General features: G+C 40.4%; 1 protein-coding gene across 1 annotated transcript in view; it reads left to right on the top strand.

Annotated features, from left to right (window-relative positions):
- Positions 1–23,501, top strand: part of LOC126456929 (uncharacterized) — a 274,891-nt gene that overhangs the window by 40,092 nt on the left and 211,298 nt on the right. Inside the window, exons 5-6 of the mRNA XM_050092863.1 lie at positions 21,989–22,137; positions 23,143–23,351. Of these exons, the coding sequence (XP_049948820.1) occupies positions 21,989–22,137; positions 23,143–23,351 (358 nt within the window). The remainder of the gene's footprint in view (positions 1–21,988; positions 22,138–23,142; positions 23,352–23,501) is intronic.

Raw genomic sequence — 23,501 nt, 5'->3', positions numbered from 1 at the left:
CTTTACATCAGAGGGGAGAGCAAGAATTACAGTCAGCAGTTCCTCTGAATCCGAGGTATCAGAAAGTGACAGTGAAACGGTTCAGAAAAGAGCACACTTAGGTGATACATTTGACTGGAAAGAAAGAGATTTCCAGCTGTTAAACCGTTACTTCGATGACATGAGTTCAGGACACAAATGTCAATTAGACCCAAGCATTCTTTCATTTTTGTGAAATTATGTCTCGGAAACTGTTGCAATTTATTGCAGACGAAATAAATCGTTTTTACGTTTACACCAGAGAAAATACTACAGAATCTCTTAATTCTCGACTGTCAAAGGGGGAAGACACTGGATTTGAGGAAATGTATTATTTTGTTGCTTCTTGCCTTCTAATGGCGCAAGTTAAGAAGTTAAAATTAAGTGAGAGATAAATTTTTGAACATAACAGTTTTCAGTGAAATTATGTCCCGAGACCTTTTTTGTCTGCTTCTGAGGATGTTACACTTTGGTGATAACTCTGCGAGTACTGGAGGTGACAGTCTATTTAAAATTAGGACGATTGTTGACAAAGTTCGTAAGACATTTCGTAATGCATTTTGCCCACATCACAAACTTTGTATAGATGAAAATCTCTTGCTGTTGAAAGGACGATTGTCTTTTAAGTAATTTATTCCAACCAAGCAAAGTAGATTCGGAATAAAGAGATTTGTACTGTGCGACTGTCGGAGTGGGTATATTTTAGATTTTGTTATATATACAGGCGAAACAACAGAAATTGGGTTCCACAATTTGGGAAAAAGTGGTGACGTAGTGGCAACTCTTATGGGACCATATTTGGAATAGGGTCATATTCTATATGTTGATTACTGGTACTCAAGCCCAGACCTGTTCCTCTGACTTCACAACCATGGAACAGCCGCATGTGGCACTGTTCGTAAAAACAGGCGCAACATGCCAAAACCGCAGACGGAATTAAAATAAGGAGAAACTGAGTTGAGGTCAACTGACAAGGTCCTTGCTATCAAGTGGTGCGATAAGAGAGAGATGTATATGTTGACCACAAGTCGCACAGCAGAAATGGTTGAAACAGAGAAGACTGACAGAAATACTGGCTAAAAATAACGAAACCGCAATGTATTGTAGATTACAATTAGAGTATGGGTGCAGTTGACTGTTGTGACATGTTACTGAGCTCCGTGGGATCAATGCGTAAGACTGTGAAATCCTATAAGAAATATTTTTTTCACATTGTGGATTTGTGCATTCTAAATGGTGGTCTTTGGTGTGACGTCATAAGCGCGTGACTGCGTGTGAGATCGCTCTCTAAGTTTTCATCTATTTTTAGGTTTCAGATATATATTTTAACTGTTTTTGTGATAATATTTACTATATAAGTGACTTATTAGTGATTTCTTCATTCACCTCTGCATTTCTTGTGTTGTGGCCTGATATTTGTGAGTGTTTCGTATCGAGCAACTTAACCTCTTACCCGTGTTTACATTCCGCGCTGACCAGTTGCAGCTGTAGCGGCGCATCGAAAGCTAAGTACTAATTAATTGTTTGTGTATAGTAGTTTATTTAGGAACTTTAGTAGTCTTCAACCGGTGTTCTTGGTGTTTTCCGGTGAAATAACTTCAGAAGAAATTTTTGCGAACTGCTTTCAGTTTCGTTACTGTCATTAGACGTTTGATTTTCTTTCTGTGTTAGTATTTTGTTATATTCTCATTTGTTGTTGATTAATACTGTCAATAATAGTAGTTACTTCCCTTGTACAGCAAGTTTGTCATTATTGTAGTCAGTATTTAACATCTTCTTATTGTAGTAGCGGAACTTAGATAAAGTTGTTTTCTTGTTTCAATAATTGTAAAATTTTACCATGAGTGAGAAGTGTGGGCTTTGCCGTAGGTTCGTGAGTAGTGGATTGCGGTGTGAGACTTGTTCGAAGTATTTTCACTGGGGGGAATGCAGTGGGGAAGCCAGTGGGCATTCTGGTGAGATCCTCTCCTGGAACTGCAGGTTATGTAGCAAGAGTAAGTTGATAGAGGAGCAGGAGCGTAAGATCTGTGCCCTTCAGGTGCAGTTGAAAAACGCACAGGAGGAGCTAGATAGGATGAGGAGGGAGAAGGGGGTTGGGGAATGGGAGCTGGCTGTTGGCAAGAGATCTGCTAGGAGAAGGAGATTTTCAGATAGTTTTACTATTGGTGTTTGTAATAGATATGACCAACTGTCAGAGTCTAGTGGAGAGGAATCTCTAGTAGCTGTAGATGTAGGAAGTATGCAGCAGACCTCAGCAGTTACGGTGGCTAGGACAGTTGCAAAGTCTAAGAGAAAGAAGAAGGTTCTGCTGTTAGGTAGTTCTCATGGTAGAGGTGTAGGCCAGCAGTTGCAGGAAGTTTTGGGGAGTGAGTACCAGGTCACCAGCATTGTGAAGCCTAATGCAGGATTGGCTCAGGTGACTTTTAACATAGGGGGGTTATGTAGGGATTTTACTAAAGAGGATCAGGTAGTGATTGTGGGTGGGGCTGGTAATAGTATTGATAGGGATGGGGAGTATGACATAGACCGTGACCTGGAAAAGATAGCCACTCAGACTGGCAACACGAATGTGCATTTCGTGGAACTGTTTCAGCGTCACGATCGGCCTCATCTTAATACAGCCGTCAGGCGTAATAACATGAGACTTGGGGGTGCGCTGATGACAGAAGGCATGAGTCACATTTCAGTGGTGTCGGTGGAGTCTATCAGTAGGACGGGTTTCACTAGACATGGCCTGCACCTCAACAGGTATGGGAAGGGGAGGTTGGCAAAACTTATAGGTGACAGCATAGGTGGGGGTGGTGGGATCACTCATGGGAAAATTCCGGTAGTTGTGGGTGTTAAAGCTGTACCTTTTTTAGATTGAAGTCAGCTGATAGGTATTCCTGCTTAAGGGAAGTCTCTCTAACAAAGAAACCACTCTCTACAAAGCTTGGGTATCCGATTAATGAGGGAATTAGTATATTTCATCAAAATATACAAGGTATTAGAGATAAAGTTAGTGAACTGCTTATAGATGTTGACTCTGAAATTATTGGTATATCTGAACACTTCTTAAATAAGGAGATAATTCAGAGGCTTCCTTTACCAGGATACAGGTTGGCTGGCAGCTTTTCTAGGAGCTCTTTGCGGTGTGGGGGAGTAGCCATGTATGTGAAAAACGGTATCCCATTTGAGTCAATTGATGTTTCAAAGTACTGCACTGAAAAGGTGTTTGAATGTTGTGCAGGTGTGGTTAAATTTAGTGGAGCTAAACTTCTTACTGTTGTTATTTGTAGATCCCCAGACTCCGATTTCACAACATTTTTGCTAAAGCTAGAGGAGGTTCTTGGTTCACTTTATAGGAAATACAAAAAGTTAGTTATATGTGGTGACTTCAATATTAATTGTATAAGTGATTGTGCAAGGAAAAGGATGCTGGTAGACCTCCTTAATTCATATAATCTTATGCAAACCGTATTCTTTCCAACGAGAGTGCAAGGGAACAGTAGAACAACCATAGACAATATTTTTGTTCATTCGTCATTATTAGAAGGGCATTCTGTTAGCAAAAAGGTGAATGGCCTTTCAGATCATGATGCACAAATTTTAAGTCTAAAAGTTTTTTGTGCTGCAACACATGTTAAATATAGTTACCAACGTTTTAGGAAAGCTGATCCAGTTGCTGTACAGACTTTTGTAAACCTTATCAAGGAACAAGAGTGGCAAGATGTTTATAGTGCTGATACAGTAGACGATAAATATAATGCTTTCCTCAAGACTTTTCTCGTGCTCTTTGAAAGTTGCTTTCCGTTAGAACGTTCAAAACAGGGTACTAGCACAAACAGGCAGCCTGGGTGGCTGACTAAAGGGATAAGAATATCTTGTAGAACAAAGTGGCAATTATATCAAAACGTTAGAATCAGTCAAAATCTAAATGCAGCAGCCCATTACAAACAGTATTGTAAGGTGCTTAAAAAAGTTATTAGGAAGGCAAAAAGTATGTGGTATGCAGATAGAATAGCTAAGTCTCAGGATAAAATTAAAACCATATGGTCAGTCGTAAAGGAAGTGGCTGGTCTGCAGAGACAGGTCGAGAATATAGAATCAGTGCGTAGTGGGGATGTCCGTGTTACTGATAAGTCGCATATATGTACAGTACTTAATAACCACTTTCTGAATATAGCAGGTGAACTAAATAGAAACCTAGTCCCAACAGGGAATCATATAGCGCTCTTAGAAAAAAGTGTTCCGAGACTGTTACCTGAAATGCTCCTCCATGATACTGACAAGAGGGAGATTGAGTTAATAATTAAATCACTAAAGACCAAGAACTCTCATGGATATGACGGGGTATCTAGCAGAATACTGAAGTATTGTTCCACGTATGTTAGCTCAGTACTTAGCCATATCTGTAACTTTTCCTTTAGGAGTGGTCGGTTTCCTGACCGATTAAAGTACTCGGTAGTGAAGCCACTTTATAAAAAGGGAGACAGGGATAATGTTGACAATTATAGACCTATTTCTATGCCATCAGTGTTTGCTAAAGTTATTGAGAGGGTTGTATATACAAGGTTACTGCAGCATTTAAATTCACATAATTTGCTGTCAAATGTACAGTTTGGTTTTAGAAACGGTTTAACAACTGAAAATGCTATAGTCTCTTTTCTCTGTGAGGTTTTGGACGGATTAAATAAAAGGTTGCGAACGTTAGGTGTTTTCTTTGATTTAACGAAGGCTTTTGACTGTGTTGACCACAAAATATTACTGCAGAAGTTGGAACATTATGGAGTAAGGGGAGTAGCTTACAATTGGTTCGCCTCCTACTTTAAGAACAGAAAGCAGAAGGTAATCCTCTGCAATATTGAGAGTGGTAATGATGTTCAGTCCCAATGGGGCACTGTTAAATGGGGCGTTCCCCAAGGGTCGGTGCTGGGGCCACTGCTGTTCCTTATTTATGTAAATGATATGCCTTCTAGTATTACAGGTGATTCAAAAATATTTCTGTTTGCTGATGACACCACCTTGGTAGTGAAGGATCTTGTGTGTAATATTGAAACATTATCAAATAATGTAGTTCATGATATAAGTTCGTGGCTTGTGGAAAATAATTTGATGCTAAATCACAGTAAGACTCAGTTTTTACAGTTTCTAACCCACAATTCAACAAGAACTGACATTTTAATCAGACAGGATGGGCATGTTATAAGCGAGACGGAACAGTTCAAGTTCCTAGGCGTACAGATAGATAGTAAGCTGTTGTGGAAAGCCCATGTTCAGGATCTTGTTCAGAAACTAAATGCCGCTTTATTTACCATTAGAACAGTATCTGAAATAAGTGACATTTCAACACGAAAAGTAGTATACTTCGCATATTTTCATACGCTTATGTCATATGGTATTATTTTTTGGGGTAATTCTTCTGATTCAAAAAGGGTATTTTTGGCTCAAAAACGGGCTGTTCGAGCTATGTATGGTGTAAGTTCGAAAACCTCTTGTCGACCCCTATTCAATAGTCTGGGAATTTTGACATTGCCCTCACAGTATGTATTTTCTTTAATGTCGTTTGTTGTTAGCAATATTAGCTTATTCCCAAGAGTTAGCAGCTTTCACTCAGTTAATACTCGGCAGAAATCAAATCTGCATGTGGAATGCACTTCCTTGACTCTTGTGCAGAAAGGAGTGCAGTATTCTGCTGCATCCATTTTCAATAAGCTACCACAAGAACTCAAAAATCTTAGCAGTAGCCCAAACACTTTTAAGTCTAAACTGAAGAGTTTCCTCATGGTTCACTCCTTCTATTCTGTCGAGGAGCTCCTGGAAGAGATACAAAATTAAGCAAATTCCAGTGTACATTTTTGATTTTCTTTATTTAAACTAACGACTTGTCGCCTGAATATGTTTCTTATATTTCATTTTATCTGTTTCTACAATCGTGTTATAATTTCATGTATTGACTCGTTCCATGACCATGGAGACTTCTCCTAAATGTGGTCCCACGGAACAATAAATAAATAAATAAATAAATAAATAAATAAAATGCTCATGCTCTCCACCGGTGGGTAACAGGGCAAAAAATGGCACTCGGTGAGTTTCTCCTTTCTCTCGTAGGGAAATTATAGAAAAATATGCTACAGAACGGAGAAAAGGCAAATAAAGAAACCGCAAAACTTCCAGTATGTGTTGCACCCTGCTTGGAGACTTGTTGTACAAAGAAGCATTACTAATCATTGGGAACTAAATATGAGAAAATTTATTGATGCTTCTGAATGAATTACTAAAAAAAATGGCAAAAATGTAAATCTATTTTTAATTTCGCCAGTGCCAGTCCAAAGCCCGGATCAAAAAGAAGGATGGGAAATAGATGCAACAGGTGTAAAATTATTCAAACGAAGCCTGACTTCTTCATATGTAGCAGTTTACTGGCAAATGAATGGACTTGGGTGATTGAGATGGCGCAATGTTTGTGCTGTGGTAAATGTAATTACACAGAGTACATTGCGCCAGTATAACAAAACCCATACATTAATCTGCGTATGACACATTTCCTACCCCTATGAACCATGGACCTTGCCGTTGGTGGGGAGGCTTGCGTGCCTCAGTGATACAGATGGCCGTACCGTAGGTGCAACCACAACGGAGGGGTATCTGTTGAGAGGCTAGACAAATGTGTGGCTCCTGAAGAGGGGCAGTAGACTTTTCAGTAGTTGCAGGGGCAACAGTCTGGATGATTGACTGATCTGGCCTTGCAACACTAACCAAAACAGACTTGCTGTGCTGGTACTGGAAACTACAGCCGTAATTTTTCCCGAGGGCATGCAGCTTTACTGTATGGTTAAATGATGATGGCGTCCTCTTGGGTAAAATATTCCGGAGGTAAAATAGTCCCCCATTCGGATCTCTGGGCGGGGACTACTCAAGAGGACGTCGTTATCAGGAGAAAGAAAACTGGCGTTCTACGGATCGGAGCGTGGAATGTCAGATACCTTAATCGGGCAGGTAGGTTAGAAAATTTAAAAAGGGAAATGGATAGGTTGAAGTTAGATACAGTGGGAATTAGTGAAGTTCGGTGGTAGGAGGAACAAGACTTCTGGTCAGGTGAATACAGGGTTATAAATACAAAATCAAATAGGGGTAATGCAGGAGTAGGTTTAATAATGAATAAAAAAAATTGGAGTGCGGGTAAGCTACTACAAACAGCATAGTGAACGCATTATTTTGGCCAAGATAGACACGAAGCCCATGCCTACTACAGTAGTACAAGTTTATATGCCAACTAGCTCTGCAGATGATGAAGAAATTGATGAAATGTATGATGAGATAAAAGAAATTATTCAGGTAGTCAAGGGAGACGAAAATTTAATAGTAATGGGTGACTGGAATTCGAGAGTAGGAAAAGGGAGAGAAGGAAACATAGTGGGTGAATATGGATTGGGGGAGAGAAATGAAAGAGGAAGCCGTCTGGTAGAATTTTGCACAGAGATTAACTTAATTATAGCCAACACTTGGTTCAAGAATCATAAAAGAAGGTCGTACACGTGGAAGAATCCTGGAGATACTAGAAGGTATCAGATTATATAATGGTAAGACAGAGATTTAGGAACCAGGTTTTAAGTTGTAAGACATTTCCAGGGGCAGATGTGGACTCTGACCACAATCTATTGGTTATGAACTGTAGATTAAAACTGAAGAAACTGCAAAAAGGTGGGAATTGAAGGAGATGGGACCTGGATAAACTGACTAAACCAGAGGTTGTACAGAGTTTCAGGGAGAGCATGAGGGAACAATTGACAGGAATGGGGGGAAAGAAATACAGTAGAAGAAGAAGGGGTAGCTCTGAGGGATGAAGTAGTGAAGGCAGCAGAGGATCAAGTAGGTAAAAAGACGAGGGCTAGTAGAAATCCTTGGATAACAGAAGAAATATTGAATTTAATTGATGAAAGGAGAAAATATAAAAACGCAGTAAATCAAGCAGGCAAAAAGGAATACAAACATCTCAAAAATGAGATTGACAGGAAGTGCAAAATGGCTAAGCAGGGATGGCTAGAGGACAAATGTAAGGACGTAGAGGCTTATCTCACTAGGCGTAAGATTGATACTGCCTACAGGAAAATGAAAGAGACCTTTCGAGAAAAGAGAGCCACTCGTATGAATATCAAGAGCTCAGATGGAAACCCAGTTCTAAGCAAAGAAGGGAAAGCAGAAAGGTGGAAGGAGTATATAGAGGGTCTATACAAGGGTGATGTACTTGAGGACAATATTATGGAAATGGAAGAGGATGTAGAAGAGGATGAAATGGGAGATACGATACTGCGTGAAGAGTTTGACAGAGCACTGAAAGATCTAAGTCGAAACAAGGCCTCGGGAGTAGACAATATGCCATTGGAACTACTGACAGCCTTGGGAGAGCCAGTCCTGACAAAACTCTACCATCTTGTGAGCAAGATGTATGAGACAGGCGAAATACCCTCAGACTTCAAGAAGTATATAATAATTCCAATCCCAAAGAAAGCAGGTGTTGACAGATGTGAACATTACCGAACTATCAGTTTAATAAGTCACAGCTGCAAAATACTAACGCGCATTCTTTACAGACGAATGGAAAGACTGGTAGAAGCTGACCTCGGCAAAGATCAGTTTTGATTCTGCAGAAATATTGGAACACGTGAGGCAGTACTGACCCTACGACTAATCTTAGAAAATAGATTAAGGAAAGGCAAACCTACATTTCTAGCATTTGTAGACTTAGAGAAAGCTTTTGACAATGTTGACTGGAATACTCTCTTTCAAATTCTAAAGTTGGCACGGGTAAAATAGAGGGAGCGAAAGGCTAGTTACAATTTGTACAGAAACTAGATGGCAGTTATGAGTCAAGTGACATGAAAGGGAAGCAATGGTTCGGAAAGGAGTGAGACAGGGTTGTAGCCTCTCCCCGATGTTATTCAATCTGTGTATTGAGCAAGCAGTAAAGGAAACAAAAGAAAAATTCGGAGTAGGTATTAAAATTCATGGAGAAGAAGTAAAAACTTTGAGGTTCGCCGATGACATTGTAATTCTGTCACAGGCAGAAAAGGACTTGGAAGAGCAGTTGAACGGAATGGACAGTGTCTTGAAAGGAGGATATAAGATGAACATCAACAAAAACAAAACGAGGATAATGGAATGTAGTCAAATTAAATCGGGTGATGCTGAGGGAATTAGATTAGGAAATGAGACACTTAAAGTAGTAAAGGAGTTTTGCCATTTGGGGAGCAAAATAACTGATGATGGCCGAAGTAGAGAAGATATAAAATGTAGACTGGCAATGGAAAGGAAAGCGTTTCTGAAGAAGAGAAATTTGTGAACATCGATTGTAGATTTAAGTGTCAGGAAGTCATTTCCGAAAGTATTTGTGTGGAGTGTAGCCATGTATGGAAGTGAAACATGGACGATAAATAGTTTGGACAAGAAGAGAATAGAAGCTTTCGAAATGTGGTGCTACAGAAGAATGCTGAAGATTAGGTGGGTAGATCACATAACTAATGAGGAGGTATTGAATAGGATTGGAGAGTAGAGGAGTTTGTGGCACAACTTGACAAGAAGAAGGGACTGGTTGGTAGGACATGATCTGAGGCATCAAGGGATCACAAATTTAGCATTGGAGTGCAGCGTGGAGGGTAAAAATCGTAGAGGGAGACTAAGAGATGAATACACTAAGCAGATTCAGAAGGATGTAGGTTGCAGTAAGTACTGGGAGATGAAGAAGCTTGCACAGGATAGAGTAGCATGGAGAGCTGCATCAAACCAGTCTCAGGACTGAAGACAACAACAACACCAACATGATACATTTAAATTATTAACACGTTACATGGACAGTTATATTCTTTTATCCTTAGTGGTACAAATGTGGATTACACTCGGTCTACTTGTACAAAACATGTTTTCCATAACTGAATTAAACGCCTTTGATCAACGAGAAACAACATGCCAAAGTTACAACTGTTTCCTCAGTGTGATTTTTATTGCTACTTTGCCTCTGTTGTTAGCCAATTTTGAAAATTAAACTCATTGTTCTGGGGAGGGTGGGGGGCTTAAAATTTGTTGTTCAAATGAGACTGGCTTTGAAGCATTAATAGAAAATGGTATGTGAAAAAGAAGTATGAAATACACCCTGCTTTCATCTTTTCATAAAGATAGACATGGTTTCGACTAATTTGTAGATTATTGGAAAATAGTAGGGGCAAAAAATTTTTATCCCTTATCATTGTGCAGTCAATCTGTTGCACTCTAAATTTCATTTTCATCATGCGTTCACACTTTAGATATACTAACCCAAAGTTTACATTGTTTTCAGGCCTGATTTTTGCGCCCAACTTTCATTCCAGTTGTACAGCTGGGTATGCTTTATGGAGCATAGTTTTTTAGCAAAATCTTCAATTTTGTGCTTTATTCATTCAGTACTGAAAAGTGCTATGGAAATGAAACTTTATGTTTAAGAACCTTCTGTTGTCAGGTTACTACATGCCAAGTTTCAGGTTCGTCATAGCATTAGTTCAGGAGATGCAAGAAGCCAAACTTTGAAATTTTTTCGGGCACCTATTTTTTTTGGCTGATTTACCTACAACTTTCTGACTCAATATGGTTCGTAAAATCCTTTTCATTATTATTCGTAAGAGAACGCATAAAGTTGTACAAGATGGCCTAATTTTATTTCTTTACAAAAACTATTGCCTGAGATATTACAGCTCAAAGTCGCAAAAAATTCACGCTGGCTCTGTGCGAGTCGTATTCAGCTGAGAAATATTCAGCACAGGCGCGGGCTGAGCAGCGCGGGCCGTTCCGGCCCTGGTGGTGGCTCCGAGAGACAGGCACGCAGCGCAGGTAGACGGATTACGCCGCAGGCTGCGGCCCCTCAATGTGCCAAGCAGGTGGCGCGCCTTCAGCAGTCTAAGGGTTAATTATTATAATGGAAAATCCAGGATGGAATGTAACAATATTATGAAGCTGCTGTAGGAAAGTTAGCTCTGGGGTTCTATGCAACTGTTGCGACATATGGTTACATTGGCATGGGAAGTGGGGAAGCAAATGGGTTTCTTTGATGGTATTGCAGGTATTACAGAGTATGTTCAAGGAATAGGAAAATTAATGAACAGGAAGGGAAGGTTAGAGCTCTTACGGTTGAACTCGATAGTGCTAGGTAGAAACTTCTGAGGTTAAGAGGGGAGTAGGGTGAAAACAGGTGGGAAGTGGTAACAAGGAACAGCGGTCACAGAAAGTGAACAGTACCTGACAGTTTCATCATAGGCGCAAGTAATATATTTGCCTTGTTGCCTCAGTTAACTAGGGGGGAGGCTCAGGTAGATGGAAGTGGAGTTTGTACTCAACAGACTTTTACCAGGAAACAAACTGTTTCAAAAAAAGTAAAAAGTAGGAGGAAAGTTCTGTTGTTATGTACTAGCAATGGAAGAGGTGTGGGTCATATCTTGCTTAAAAAATTAGGTGACCGGTACCAGGCCACAAATTTTTTTCAAGGCCAGTGCACCGTCTCAACCAAATGATGGAGAATGAAGGATCAGTGTGCAAGGGTTTTACAAAGCAGGATCATGTTGTGATAGTGGGTGAAGTGAGAAACAGTATTGACAGAGATCAGGGCTACAATATTGAGAGTGACCTAGTAAAAATAACATCTGCAACAAATCATACAAATGTTGGATTGGTTCCTGCTGTCATCCTGGTTTGATCAACCCCAACTGAACAGCTCTGTCACGAGGGCACATATGGGGCTAGATCAGGTGCTTCAGACGGCTACTTTGTCAGGCGTATGTTTGGCTCCTGTTGGTGGTATTGGTAGGTGGAACTTCACAAGACATGGCCTGCATCTCAATAGGAAAGGGAAAGGTAAATTGGCTGGGATGAAAGCAAAATATTTAAGGGGGGCACTGAAACTCACGGGGGTACCTCTTCTTTAGGCTAAGATCAGTGTCCCATGATTCAACATTGAATGAAGTTTAGCTTAATGAGAAGCTCAGGCAGGCAGGCAGGTACAAAAGATGTTAAAATATCACAAGATTTTCAAAACGTACAGTAAAAAATAATGTTAGTATATTGCATCAGAAGATAAAGAGATTAAAAAATAGTGTCAGGTAGACTGTCAGAGACAGAGCACCTTGGGTTCCTGCCCCTAATAAGGCGAGTACAATGTTCGTTTGTTAAATATTTTTACGAGCTTCAAACAGGAAAACTGCAGTAATGGATATGAACTGTGATCTCTGTGTACAGATGTGAGCTGAGTTGGTGACCCTTCGCTCACAGCTCCAGGCTGTGTTGGCTTCCGTCACACAGTTTGAGGCTGCTGCCAAGGGGAATCACTGTGGGGGATCGGACATGGGGATGCTAGGGATGTCGAGCACGTCCCAAATGTCCCCAATCGCTCCACTGCTGTGGCCACCCCAGGTACTGCCTGCACTGAGGTTGATCCCTCACCTGTGGTCGAGTGGGAGATCATTACAAAGTCTGGCAGGCAGTGAAAAACTTTACAAGGGGCTGATCGTATGGCTTCCCCAGTTTGTTTGCCAAACAGGTTTTGGGCGTTACTGTGGCCTGTGGCTGATGATGTCTCTGAGCTGGATGCAGTCGTTCACCCTTTTCCAGAGGAAGCTTCTCGGCCCACAAGGTCGTGGCATTCACTGAGGGTCGGTTTGCTGGTAGTTGTGAACTCCAACGTTAGGCGTGTAATGAGGCCCCTTAGGAACACAGTTGCCAAGGAGGGGAAGGAAGCAAGTGTGCAGTCAGTGTGCATACCGGGGGGGGGGGGGGGGGGGGCGAGGGGGGGGGGGGGAGAGTCATTCCGGATGTGGAAAGGGTGCTTTGGATGCCATGAAGAGTACAGGGTGCAGCCAACTGCAGGTGGCGACTCATGTTGGTACCAGTGATGTGTGTCGCTTTGGATCGGAGGAGATTCTCTCTGGTTTCAGGCAGCTAGCGGAAATGGTAAAGACCGCCAGTCGTGCTTCGGAGATTAAGGCAGAGCTCACCATCTGCAGCATCGTCGATAGAAACGACTGTGGTCCTTTGGTGCAGAGCCGAGTGGAGGGTCTGAATCAGAGACTCAGGCAGTTCTGTGACTATGTAGGCTGCAGATTCCTTGACTGACGCCATTGGGTCGTGGGTTTTTGGGTTCTGCTTTATAGGTCAGGAGTCCCACTATACAGAGGAGGCGGCTACATGGGTAGCAGGGTGTGGAAGGGACAGGGCGGTTTTTTTAGGTTAGAGGGTCTCAGGGAACCATAGAAAGGGCATCCATCTAAAAGGGGGCAGGTAAAACACAGTAAGTTAGTTGTAGAAACGATCGGTGTTGTAGTTGTAAATTGTTGTAGTTGTGTTGGGAAAAGAACCAGAGCTCCAAGCCCGAATAGAAAGCACTGAAGCTCAAATAGTTATAGGTACAGAAAGCGGGCTAAAGTCGGAAATAAGTTCAGCTGAAATGTTTTCAAATGATCTAACAGTACTCAAAAAGGATAGACTAAATGCAGTTGGTGGTGGAGTATTTATTGCTGCCAGAAGTAGTTTGCCTTGTAGTGAAATTGATGTAGATAGTTCCTGTGACATAGTATGGGTAGACGTTATACTTGACAATCACACTAAACTATTAATTGTATATATAAAAACAAAGATGAGGTGACTTACCGAACAAAAGCGCTGGCAGGTCGATAGACACACAAACAAACACAAACACACACACAAAATTCAAGCTTTCGCAACAAACTGTTGCCTCATCAGGAAAGAGGGAAGGAGAGGGGAAGACGAAAGGAAGTGGGTTTTAAGGGAGAGGGTAAGGAGTCATTCCAATCCCGGGAGCGGGTAAGTCTTTCCGCTCCCGGGATTGGAATGACTCCTTACCCTCTCCCTTAAAACCCACTTCCTTTCGTCTTCCCCTCTCCTTCCCTCTTTCCTGATGAGGCAACAGTTTGTTGCGAAAGCTTGAATTTTGTGTGTGTGTTTGTGTTTGTTTGTGTGTCTATCGACCTGCCAGCGCTTTTGTTCGGTAAGTCACCTCATCTTTGTTTTTATATATATTTTTTCCCACGTGGAATGTTTCCTTCCATTATATTAAACTATTAATTGGATTGTTTTACCGACTCCCCGACTCTGAAGTTGTAGTTGCTGAACAGTTCAAAGAAAACTTCAGTCTAATTTCAAATAGGCATCCAACTCGTACAATTATAGTCAGTGGTGACTTCAATCTACCTTTGATATGCTGGAAAAATTATACATTTTAAAGCCAGTGGCAGGCATAAGGCGTCATCCGAAATTGTACTGAATGCGTACTCAGTAAATTATTTTGAACAATTTGTTCATGAGCCCACTCGAAGCGTAAATGGTTGCAAAAGTATACTTGACGTCTTAGGAACAAATAATCCTGGACAAATAGTGATGTACTGTGACAAATACAGGGATATAGTGACCACAAGGCAGTTGCTGCAGAATAACATAACACCTACAACCATCAAAAAGGAATGCAAGGTATATCTATTTAAAGAAGCTGATAAAAATGCTCTTAACGTCTTTTTAAGAGACAGTCTTCACTCCTTCCGATCTGATCATGTAAGTGAAGAAAAGTTGTGGAATGATTTCAAAGAGAGAGTATCGACAGCAATTGAGAGATACATACCAAATAAATGAATAAGTTCGCAGTTTCAAGTGTACAGAGTTTATTTTTGACAGAGAAGTTATACGTCTTTTAGTGTGCTTGGTGATTTTAGATTACACAGGCCAATGATGGCAAAACTTTTTTGCTGAAAGTACCTTTTTTGTATGGTTTTTAGGGTGGGAAATCCAAATATGATACATAAAAAACTGGATCACCCACCATTTCTTCACATTTTACCATTAAATTTATTAAATTAACCGATTTTTTAAAGAATTTAACAGCTTTTATATAGTTAAAATAATTTAAAAAGTAGGTGTAATGAATGTAGATGACGTTGGTAGCATTGCTGAAAACATTTGGTGGCAAAAAAGGTCGATTCTATTTTTTTCTTAACAGATGGTGTTTTGTTTACTGTCAACCTAACCTCACTTTCCCATTTCCTATACGTGGGCTCAGTATTGTGTCTAATTGTGATTGTGAAAACTCTGCTGGCTGTTTTTGTTGTATTTGTGGTGAATTTGTGATTAAAAAACCAAAGAAACATTACAAAATTTGTGAAAAAGGTTTATCTATCATACTTTGGCTCTAAACTTGGTGATAAAGATAAATCTTCGGCACCACATAAGGTATGTTATGTGTGTGTTGAAGATCTGAGAAATGGTCCAAAAAGGAGAAAAAGAACTGTTCCTATGATATGGAGGGAGCCAAGAAATCATTCCGATGATTGCTACTTTTGCAGTGTTGATATTACTGGTCATAATTCGAGAAACAAGATGATGATAAGCTACACTAACCTTCCGTCCGCCATCTGACCGGTAGGGCATGGTGTAGATTTGCCGGTTCCTTAACCACCAGATTTAAATTCTATTCCAACAAAAGTATTTTCTTATGTACAATCTGATTTAGATGAACCAGATGATGATGAAGTCCATTGTAATACAGAAAGTCTAGAGCCCAAGTTGTTTACGCAGACCGACCTTAACAATTTGGTTAGGGATCTGGGCTTAACGAAAGAAAAAGCTGAATTGCTTGGCTCTACATTAAAAGAAAAGAACTTATTGGGAGTTGGCACCAGCATATACATGTATAGAAAGAGAGAGAGAGCAGCAATTTTCCAAGTTTTTTCAACTAGAAGGTGATTTAGTGTACTGCTCAGACATTCGTGGTCTGATGAATGAGTTTGGTATTGAATACAATACGAAAGACTGGAGGCTGTTTATTGACTCATCCAAAACTAGTTTAAAGGCTGTTTTATTGCACAATGGTAACATGTATGCACCTATACCTGTTGGACATTCTATACATATGAAAGAAAGCTATGAAAACCTAGAAATAGTGCTAAATAAAATAGGCTTTTCTGCTCATGGTTAGATGATAGTGGTGATATAAAAGTAACATGCATGCTCCTTGTTCAGCAAGGTGGCTTTACCAAATTTCCATGTTTCTTTTGTGAATGGGACTGTAGGGCTAGGGATCAACACTGGTGCAGAAAGAATTGGCCTGTGAGGGAGTCCTTAAAACCTGGTGAGAAGAACATTCTTCGCAAAAACCTTGTAGATCACACACACACACACACACACACACACACACACACACACACACACAGAGGGAGAGGGAGAGAGAGAGAGAGAGAGAGAGAGAGAGAGAGAGAGAGAGAGTGTTGTCTATTTCTGATTTCTGACAAAGGCCTTGTTGACTAAAAGCTTATTTTGTGACTCTTTTTTTGTTGTTGTGCCTATCTGCAACCCAGCATCTCCACTATATGGCGAGTAGCAACTATCTTTTTCATAATATAATTACATTTAATTATTATGTGTTTTTTGTAGTTGCACGTGTGAGAATATTTTTCGCACTTTTTTTTCAAGTTTTGAGAGGGAGGGAGGGGGGGGGGTGGGGGAAAGGGGGGGGGGGGGTGGGGGGGAGTGCTGAGAATGATGTCAAACTTGAATGGAATATTATCAAAGAAGGGGGAAACATTCCGGAAAAAAAAAAATGGAAAATTTTACCACCCAATGTTTGTGCCAGCATCTTAACATGAATGGGCTCGTCTACAAATGTCAGGTGAATCACAGTACAACAGCTGTATGTTGCACATTGAACCAAATGTACTGGGCAATGTGCTTGACTGCACAAGTTTGGATTTCAACAGTAGCGGCACTGTTCGGTAGGTAAACCTATCCACCATGACGAGTTCGTACCACATTGGATGAGGAAAATCAGTTTTTAATTGTTCTGAGGCCAAAAACCACACAAAAAGCAACAATGAAATTGTGTTTTGTTGTGAGACTGGTGCAAGACATGTTCAGTATGCTGTCCACAGTTTTATTTCACAATTTGAAATAGAGAAACAGCATATTCCATAAAAAATTGCAGTGTCTCGGAGATCGCATTCAGAATGCTTTGGCCGGAGTGGCCATGCGGTTCTAGGCGCTACAGTTTGGAGCCGAGCGACCGCTACGGTCGCAGGTTCGAATCCTGCCTCGGGCATGGATGTGTGTGATGTCCTTAGGTTAGCTACGTTTAATTAGTTCTAAGTTCTAGGCTACTGATGACCTCAGAAATTAAGTCGCATAGTGCTCAGAACCGTTTGAACCATTAGAATGCTTTACACAACGTGTGTCTCCAGTTCAGAAACATTTATAATCCAAGCACAGAATCTTTCAGATAACCTTACTTCCAGAAGTCACATGGATTACGACGAGCTAATCTGGACAGCCAGGCTACAGGGAAATGATGGCTGATAATTATCACATTTCCAGATTGTCTCTGCTCTGGGTACGCAACGTGTGGAGCAGTGCCATCTTACATAAAAATGATCCTACATACAACCACGCTGTTGAAGGTTTGGTATGACGTTGGTGTGTAAAAGACCATCATAGTGTTTACCAGTGACGGTACGGGTAACAGAATGTGCAGGATCCATCTCCTCAAAAAAATCCAGCCCTACGATAAATGATGCTCTCAAACCACACCACACAGCTAATTTTCAGAATGGAGTGATACTGGTTGATGTGGGAGTGGATTTTTCACTGCCCATATTCTGCAATTCTTTATATTGATAGTCAGTGTCCTTATTCATACCTGTAGTGTCTGGGATTTCTGCAGAGCCATGGGCTCACAGTCACCGTTCTTGTAAAAGAGATTTATGTATAGCAAATGATCCTGCATCTAGACAGTCATGCTGAGCATCTTCGATGCAAACTGAGGAACAACCGTGTGCACCGCATCTTCTATTTTGCATATTCCTCTCTCTCTCTCTCTCTCTCTCTCTCTCTCTCTCTCTCTCTCTCTCTCTCTCTCTCTCTCTCTCCCCCTCCCCCATGTGTTTCTTTCTTTGCCGATTCTGCAGGTAACCTCCTAAATCCATATGATTTTCAACATTCTTCTTATCTCAAATGCTTCAGTTATCTTCAGTTCAGGTTTTCATTATTCACTACCATCCAATGCAGTGCTCCAGACATATATTCTCAGAAATTTCTTCCACAAATTAAGGTCTATGTTTGATAACAGCAGACTTATCTTGCCAGGAATGCCCCTTTGCCTATGCTTTTCGACGTTTTTATGTCCTCCTTGCCGCCTGTGCTAGTCAACTTTTCACATACTCCTTGCTTCATCACTCACGGATTATTTTGCTTCCAAGGTAGCAGAATTCCTTAACTTCATCTACTTCGTGATAACAGATTTTGATGTCAAGTTTCTCACTATTCTCACCTCTGCTCCATCTCATTACCTTTATCTTTTTCTGGTTTACACTCAATTCCGATTCTGTACTTATTAGGCTGTTCATTCCATTCAGCAGACTCTTTCTTTACATTCACTGAGGATTGCAATATAATCATTGAATCTTATCATTGATGTCCCTTCACCTTGAATTTTGATCCAACTCTTGAACCTTTCTTTTATTTCAATCAATGGTTCTTCGATGCTCTGATTCATTAGTAGTGGTGAAAGACTACATCCCTGTCTTACACGATTTTTAAGCTTAGCACTTCGTTTTTGGCTTCCAGTCTTATTGTCTCTTCTTGCTTACTGTGCACATTGTATATTAATCATCTTTCACTACAGATTACTTGTATTTTCTCAGAATTTCAAACATCTTGCTCCATTTTACATTGTCAAGTGCTTTATCTACTTAGACAAATCCTATAAGCATGTCTCGATTTTTCTTCAATCTTGCTCCTGTTATCAAGTGCAAAGTCAGCCTCTCTGGTGCCTTTATTTTTCCTAAAGCTAAACTAATTGTCACCTGACTGATCCCAAACTTTCTTTTCCATTCATCTCTGTATTATTCTTGTCAGCGGCTAGGGTGCATGAGCTGTTACGCTGATTGTGCGATAGTCTTTGCACTTGTCTGCTCTTGTTATTTTTGGCATTGTGTGGATGAAAATTTTATGAAAGTCTGGTGGTATGTTGCCATTCTCATTGATTCTACACATCAACTTGAATAGTCATTTGATTGCCAGTTCCTGCACTGATTTTAGAAATTCTAATGTGGGATGCTATGTACCCCTTCTGCCTTATTTGATCTCTAACCTTCCAGAGCTCTTAAATTCTGAGTCTATTACTGAACCTCCTATATCATTAATATCGACTCAAATTTCTTCTTCTGTCATGTCATCAGGCAAAGTCCTTCCCCCTCACACAATGTTGGGAGTGGGGGCGGGGGGGAAGAGAGATCACAACATGAAGAAGCACTTGTGTGACATAAATGAAAGCTGGTAAGCATGTTTCTAAATCTGAAAATTAAGTTTATTCAAATTTCACGCCAATCGCTGGACTACTATGAGGGAAGACCATTGTGTTTGGCTGTGGCACATCATACAGCATCTGCAGCAGCAATTAAAGCAGCAGTTGACACCAAGGGCATACAACAAACTGTTAAGTCAGTTGTTTCAAGGACAGTTCTCAGCCAGATGCCATGTAGTGTGCATTCCACTGACCCTATACCTCCACCATTTGTGACCCCATTAGTATCAAGCGAGAGCTCACTGGAGATCTGTTGGGTTTTCTTATGGACGCTTGTTCTGCATCAGTGCCAGTGATGGCAGTGTGTTGGTTAGCAGGAGGTCAGTTGAGGGCCTGCAACCAACCTATCTTCAAACTACATACACTGGACCTCCACCTAGAGTTATGGTCTGGGGTGTGATTTCGAATGACAGCAGGATCATGTTAGTGGTTATTGCAGACACCCTGACTGAAGGTTTGTAGGTCAGTCTGGTGATTTGATCTGTTGTGCTGCCATTGATGAACAGCATTCCAGGGTGTGTTTTGCAACAGGATAACGCTTGACCACATATGCTGTTGTAAACCAACATGCTCTACAGGGTGTAGACGTGTTACCTTGGCCTGCTTGATCACCAGATCTATCTCCAGCCTCATCCACAAACAGCAGTAACAGTCCCCTTATTGACTGACAGAGTGCAACAGGCATGTAACTCCATCCCACAAACTGAAAACCCGATACTTGTACAACACAATGCATGCATGTTTGCATTCAACATTCAGACGGTTACCCTGGTTATAAACGTACCAAATTTCACATTTGCAATGGCTTATCTCATGCTTACATTAACTTGTGATCTTGAAATGTTAATCACCTAAATATGTTACCTAGATAAATGTATTCCCAAAATTTCGTTACTCTACATTAATTATTTTTTGATGCTGTGATTTCTTTCAGTCAATGTAATCTTTCCACCCATCCTCTTTTTTCCTCTGTGTTTGATAGTGGAATTCACATTACACTCTTAATGGTACCACCTTTGCTTTTAATTTCACCTAAGGTTGTTTTGATGTCTCTATATGCTGAGTAATTCGTCCCAATGATAATTTTTTTCCGATTCCTTCACATCTTCCCTGCAGGCATTTCGCCTTGTCTTAATTTCTTTTTTGATTCTTCACATCTTTCCAGCAGCCATTTCACCTTGGCTGCCCTGTGCTTACTGTTTATTTCACTCCTGGTTTATATTGTTGTATTCCTGTCTTTCCGTGAACACTTCTGAACTTCCTTCTTTCATCAATCAATTGAAGTATTTCTTTCATTACCCAAGATTTTTTCGCAGCTAACTTCCTCATGCCAGTGTTTGTTCAACATCTGTGATTGCCCTTTTTAGAGATATCCACTGCTCTTCAACTGAACTGCCTACTCATGTTCTCACCATTCGTCAATACTTCTGTACCCCACTTCCTTCCACATTGATTCCTCCATACTATTCTCTTGAACTTCAGTCTACTCCTCATCACAACTAAATTATGAACTAAGTACGTATCTCATTCTGAGTATGCCTTACAATCCAATAACTGATTTTGGAATGTATGTTTGACGAGGGTGTAATCCAACAGGAACCTTCCTGTATCTCCATATCTTTTCTATTTATCTCTTTATACCACCTCCTCTAGCAATTCTCGAACAGAATATTCACCATTACCACCTGAAACGTACTACAGAACTCAGTCTTTCTGTTCTCTCATTCCTACTGCCAAACTCGTATTATCCTGTAACCCTTTCTTGTATTCCTTCCCCTACAACCGAATCGACCTTTCTTTATATATTGAATTATCTGTTCAGTACCCTCATTCTCTCTCTCTCTCTCTCTCTCTCTCTCTCTCTCTCTCTCTTTCTCGCCGCCGCCGCTGCTGCTGCTTGTAACATTAGCATAATGTATATCAGAACAGTGATCGTCAACATTTTGTTTGCTGTTGAAACTGATGGAACAACCCCTATCACTGAACTGTTCACGGTAACTCACCTTCTGCCACACCTTCCTATTCATAATGAATCTTACTTCTCTTATGCCATTTTATGCTCCTGTGGATATTGTCTTATGTTTGTCTGACCAAAAAACCTTATCTTACCCCCCACTACACCTAGATTGAGCCATTCCAGTTTTTCTAGCATTTTTACCATGTTCAAACTTGTGACATTTCATACTCCAACTCTCAGAATGTTATCCCTCCACTGGTTATTCCATCTTTTTTGTCATGGCCACTTCCCCCTTGGCAGTCCGCTTCTGGAGATCGAATGGTCAACTGAACCAGAATCTTTTGCCAATGACTGCTCCGAACCTCTGTCTACTCCGAAGTGCTGTAACTAATATTTAAGATAGAACAAACAGTGAAAGATCCAGGACGGGATAATGACAATGTTATGAAAAGAATAGATTGCTACTTACCAATATAGCGAAGATGTTGAGTTGAAGACAGGCACAAAGCCAACTAAACACGTAAGTTTTCGGCCAGAAGGCCTCCTTCTGAAATCACACACACACATACATATATTAAAATAGCTACAGTTGTATCAAGCCTCTGCATTTTTACAGGTTTGTGCTATTTCGTTTACATGTATTTCTTACATGATTTCAGGTGTTTACTGCAACAACACTTAATGACAATAACGAAATAAAAATATTACAATTTTCTGAATTAATCAAACTCTGGAGAAATGATGAACTTATCGACTTTGTTTCTGTTGATGAAGAGATAATAAAAGTTCAACAGCTTCAACAATCCAGGTTTGAGAGATTATAAGGCTATATTAAGTACTTTTGTAATGTTAAGACTAAAACAGGAAAAGTTAACACTTTGGAAGTCGGTTCAATTACTCACTTAATGTATGACATTGAATACAATCTGATGCAGTACAATTTGGCACTAAATTTTCTTGTGTCCTGTGTTATATGAAGTGCTAATTATATAAGATTCAAAAAAATATTAAAGTAGGTGTTGTTTGTATATATGAAAAGTTCTAAGTTTTAAGTTGCACCATGGTTATGTGTTCACAGTGAATTCCTTGCCCCCCCCCCCCCCCCCCACACCCACCCCCCCACCCTGCCCCTGTCCGCCCCGGTAGCTGAGTGGTCAGCGTGACAGACTGTCAATCCTAAGGGCCCGGGTTCGATTCCCGGCTGGGTCGGAAATTTTCTCCGCTCAGGGACTGGGTGTTGTGTTGTCCTAATCATCATCATTTCATCCCCATCGACGCGCAGGTCGCCGAAGTGGCGTCAAATCGAAAGACCTGCACCAGGCGAACGGTCTACCCGACGGGAGGCCCTAGCCACACGACATTTCCATTTACCCTGCCCCTCCCACCCCATCACTGCTTAGTGAAGTCAGTGCAATGTTTAAACCAACCTAAAGGTCTGAGGACTGTTTTAACTTTTGAAAAACATTGCCTATTCAAATGTATGCTATGCAGTCATGGTAGTAACTAGAGTGCTATCATCTTATAACAAACAAATGGAAATAGCAAGGGAAAAATTGAATTACCCAATTTAAAATGTATAATCTAGGTAGTGGGGAGCTGAAAAGTTCATTCATAGAGGTTAAAATGTTTCCACCATTGTAGGATGTATTAACACTTAGCATTTTGTACTCTGTTGTACTCACTCCAGTGGAACATATGTATATGATTTGGTTTGAGAGCAATAGATGTGCCATAGTAAAAAGTTAATCTTAAGGCATAGCTGTCTTAAAAAGCTAACAGTTCTTATTTGATTGTTATGTCACATTTTTTACAGATACATTGTTGGATTGACAAGTACAAAGAAACTAATCGCTATTTGTCCCTATTCATTACAACTTTGTTATCTGAATGAGGAAATGTCAGTGGAGGATTTTGTAGTATTGGAAAGCAGTTTTGGAAAAACTGATCCTGTCATACTTATACTTGAGAAGAATTCAAAGGAAGGGAAAATGGAGTCCCACATTCATTTTGCGCTCTTTCCTAGTAGGTGTAACATCTTTACTTTATATATTAAGAAAAGGTAACATAAGGTATGGTAATACTAGTTAACTATAAGAAAATGATTACTTATATAACTACAGTGGAACCTTGCATAGTGAGCATAATTTGTTCCAAGATCTTATTTGTAGTGCA

The sequence above is a fragment of the Schistocerca serialis genome, chromosome 2, assembly GCF_023864345.2.
Source record: "Schistocerca serialis cubense isolate TAMUIC-IGC-003099 chromosome 2, iqSchSeri2.2, whole genome shotgun sequence".
Lineage (NCBI taxonomy): Eukaryota > Metazoa > Arthropoda > Insecta > Orthoptera > Acrididae > Schistocerca > Schistocerca serialis.
The sequence above is the reverse complement of the archived record's forward strand: the minus strand, read 5'-3'. Positions and strand labels throughout refer to the sequence as shown.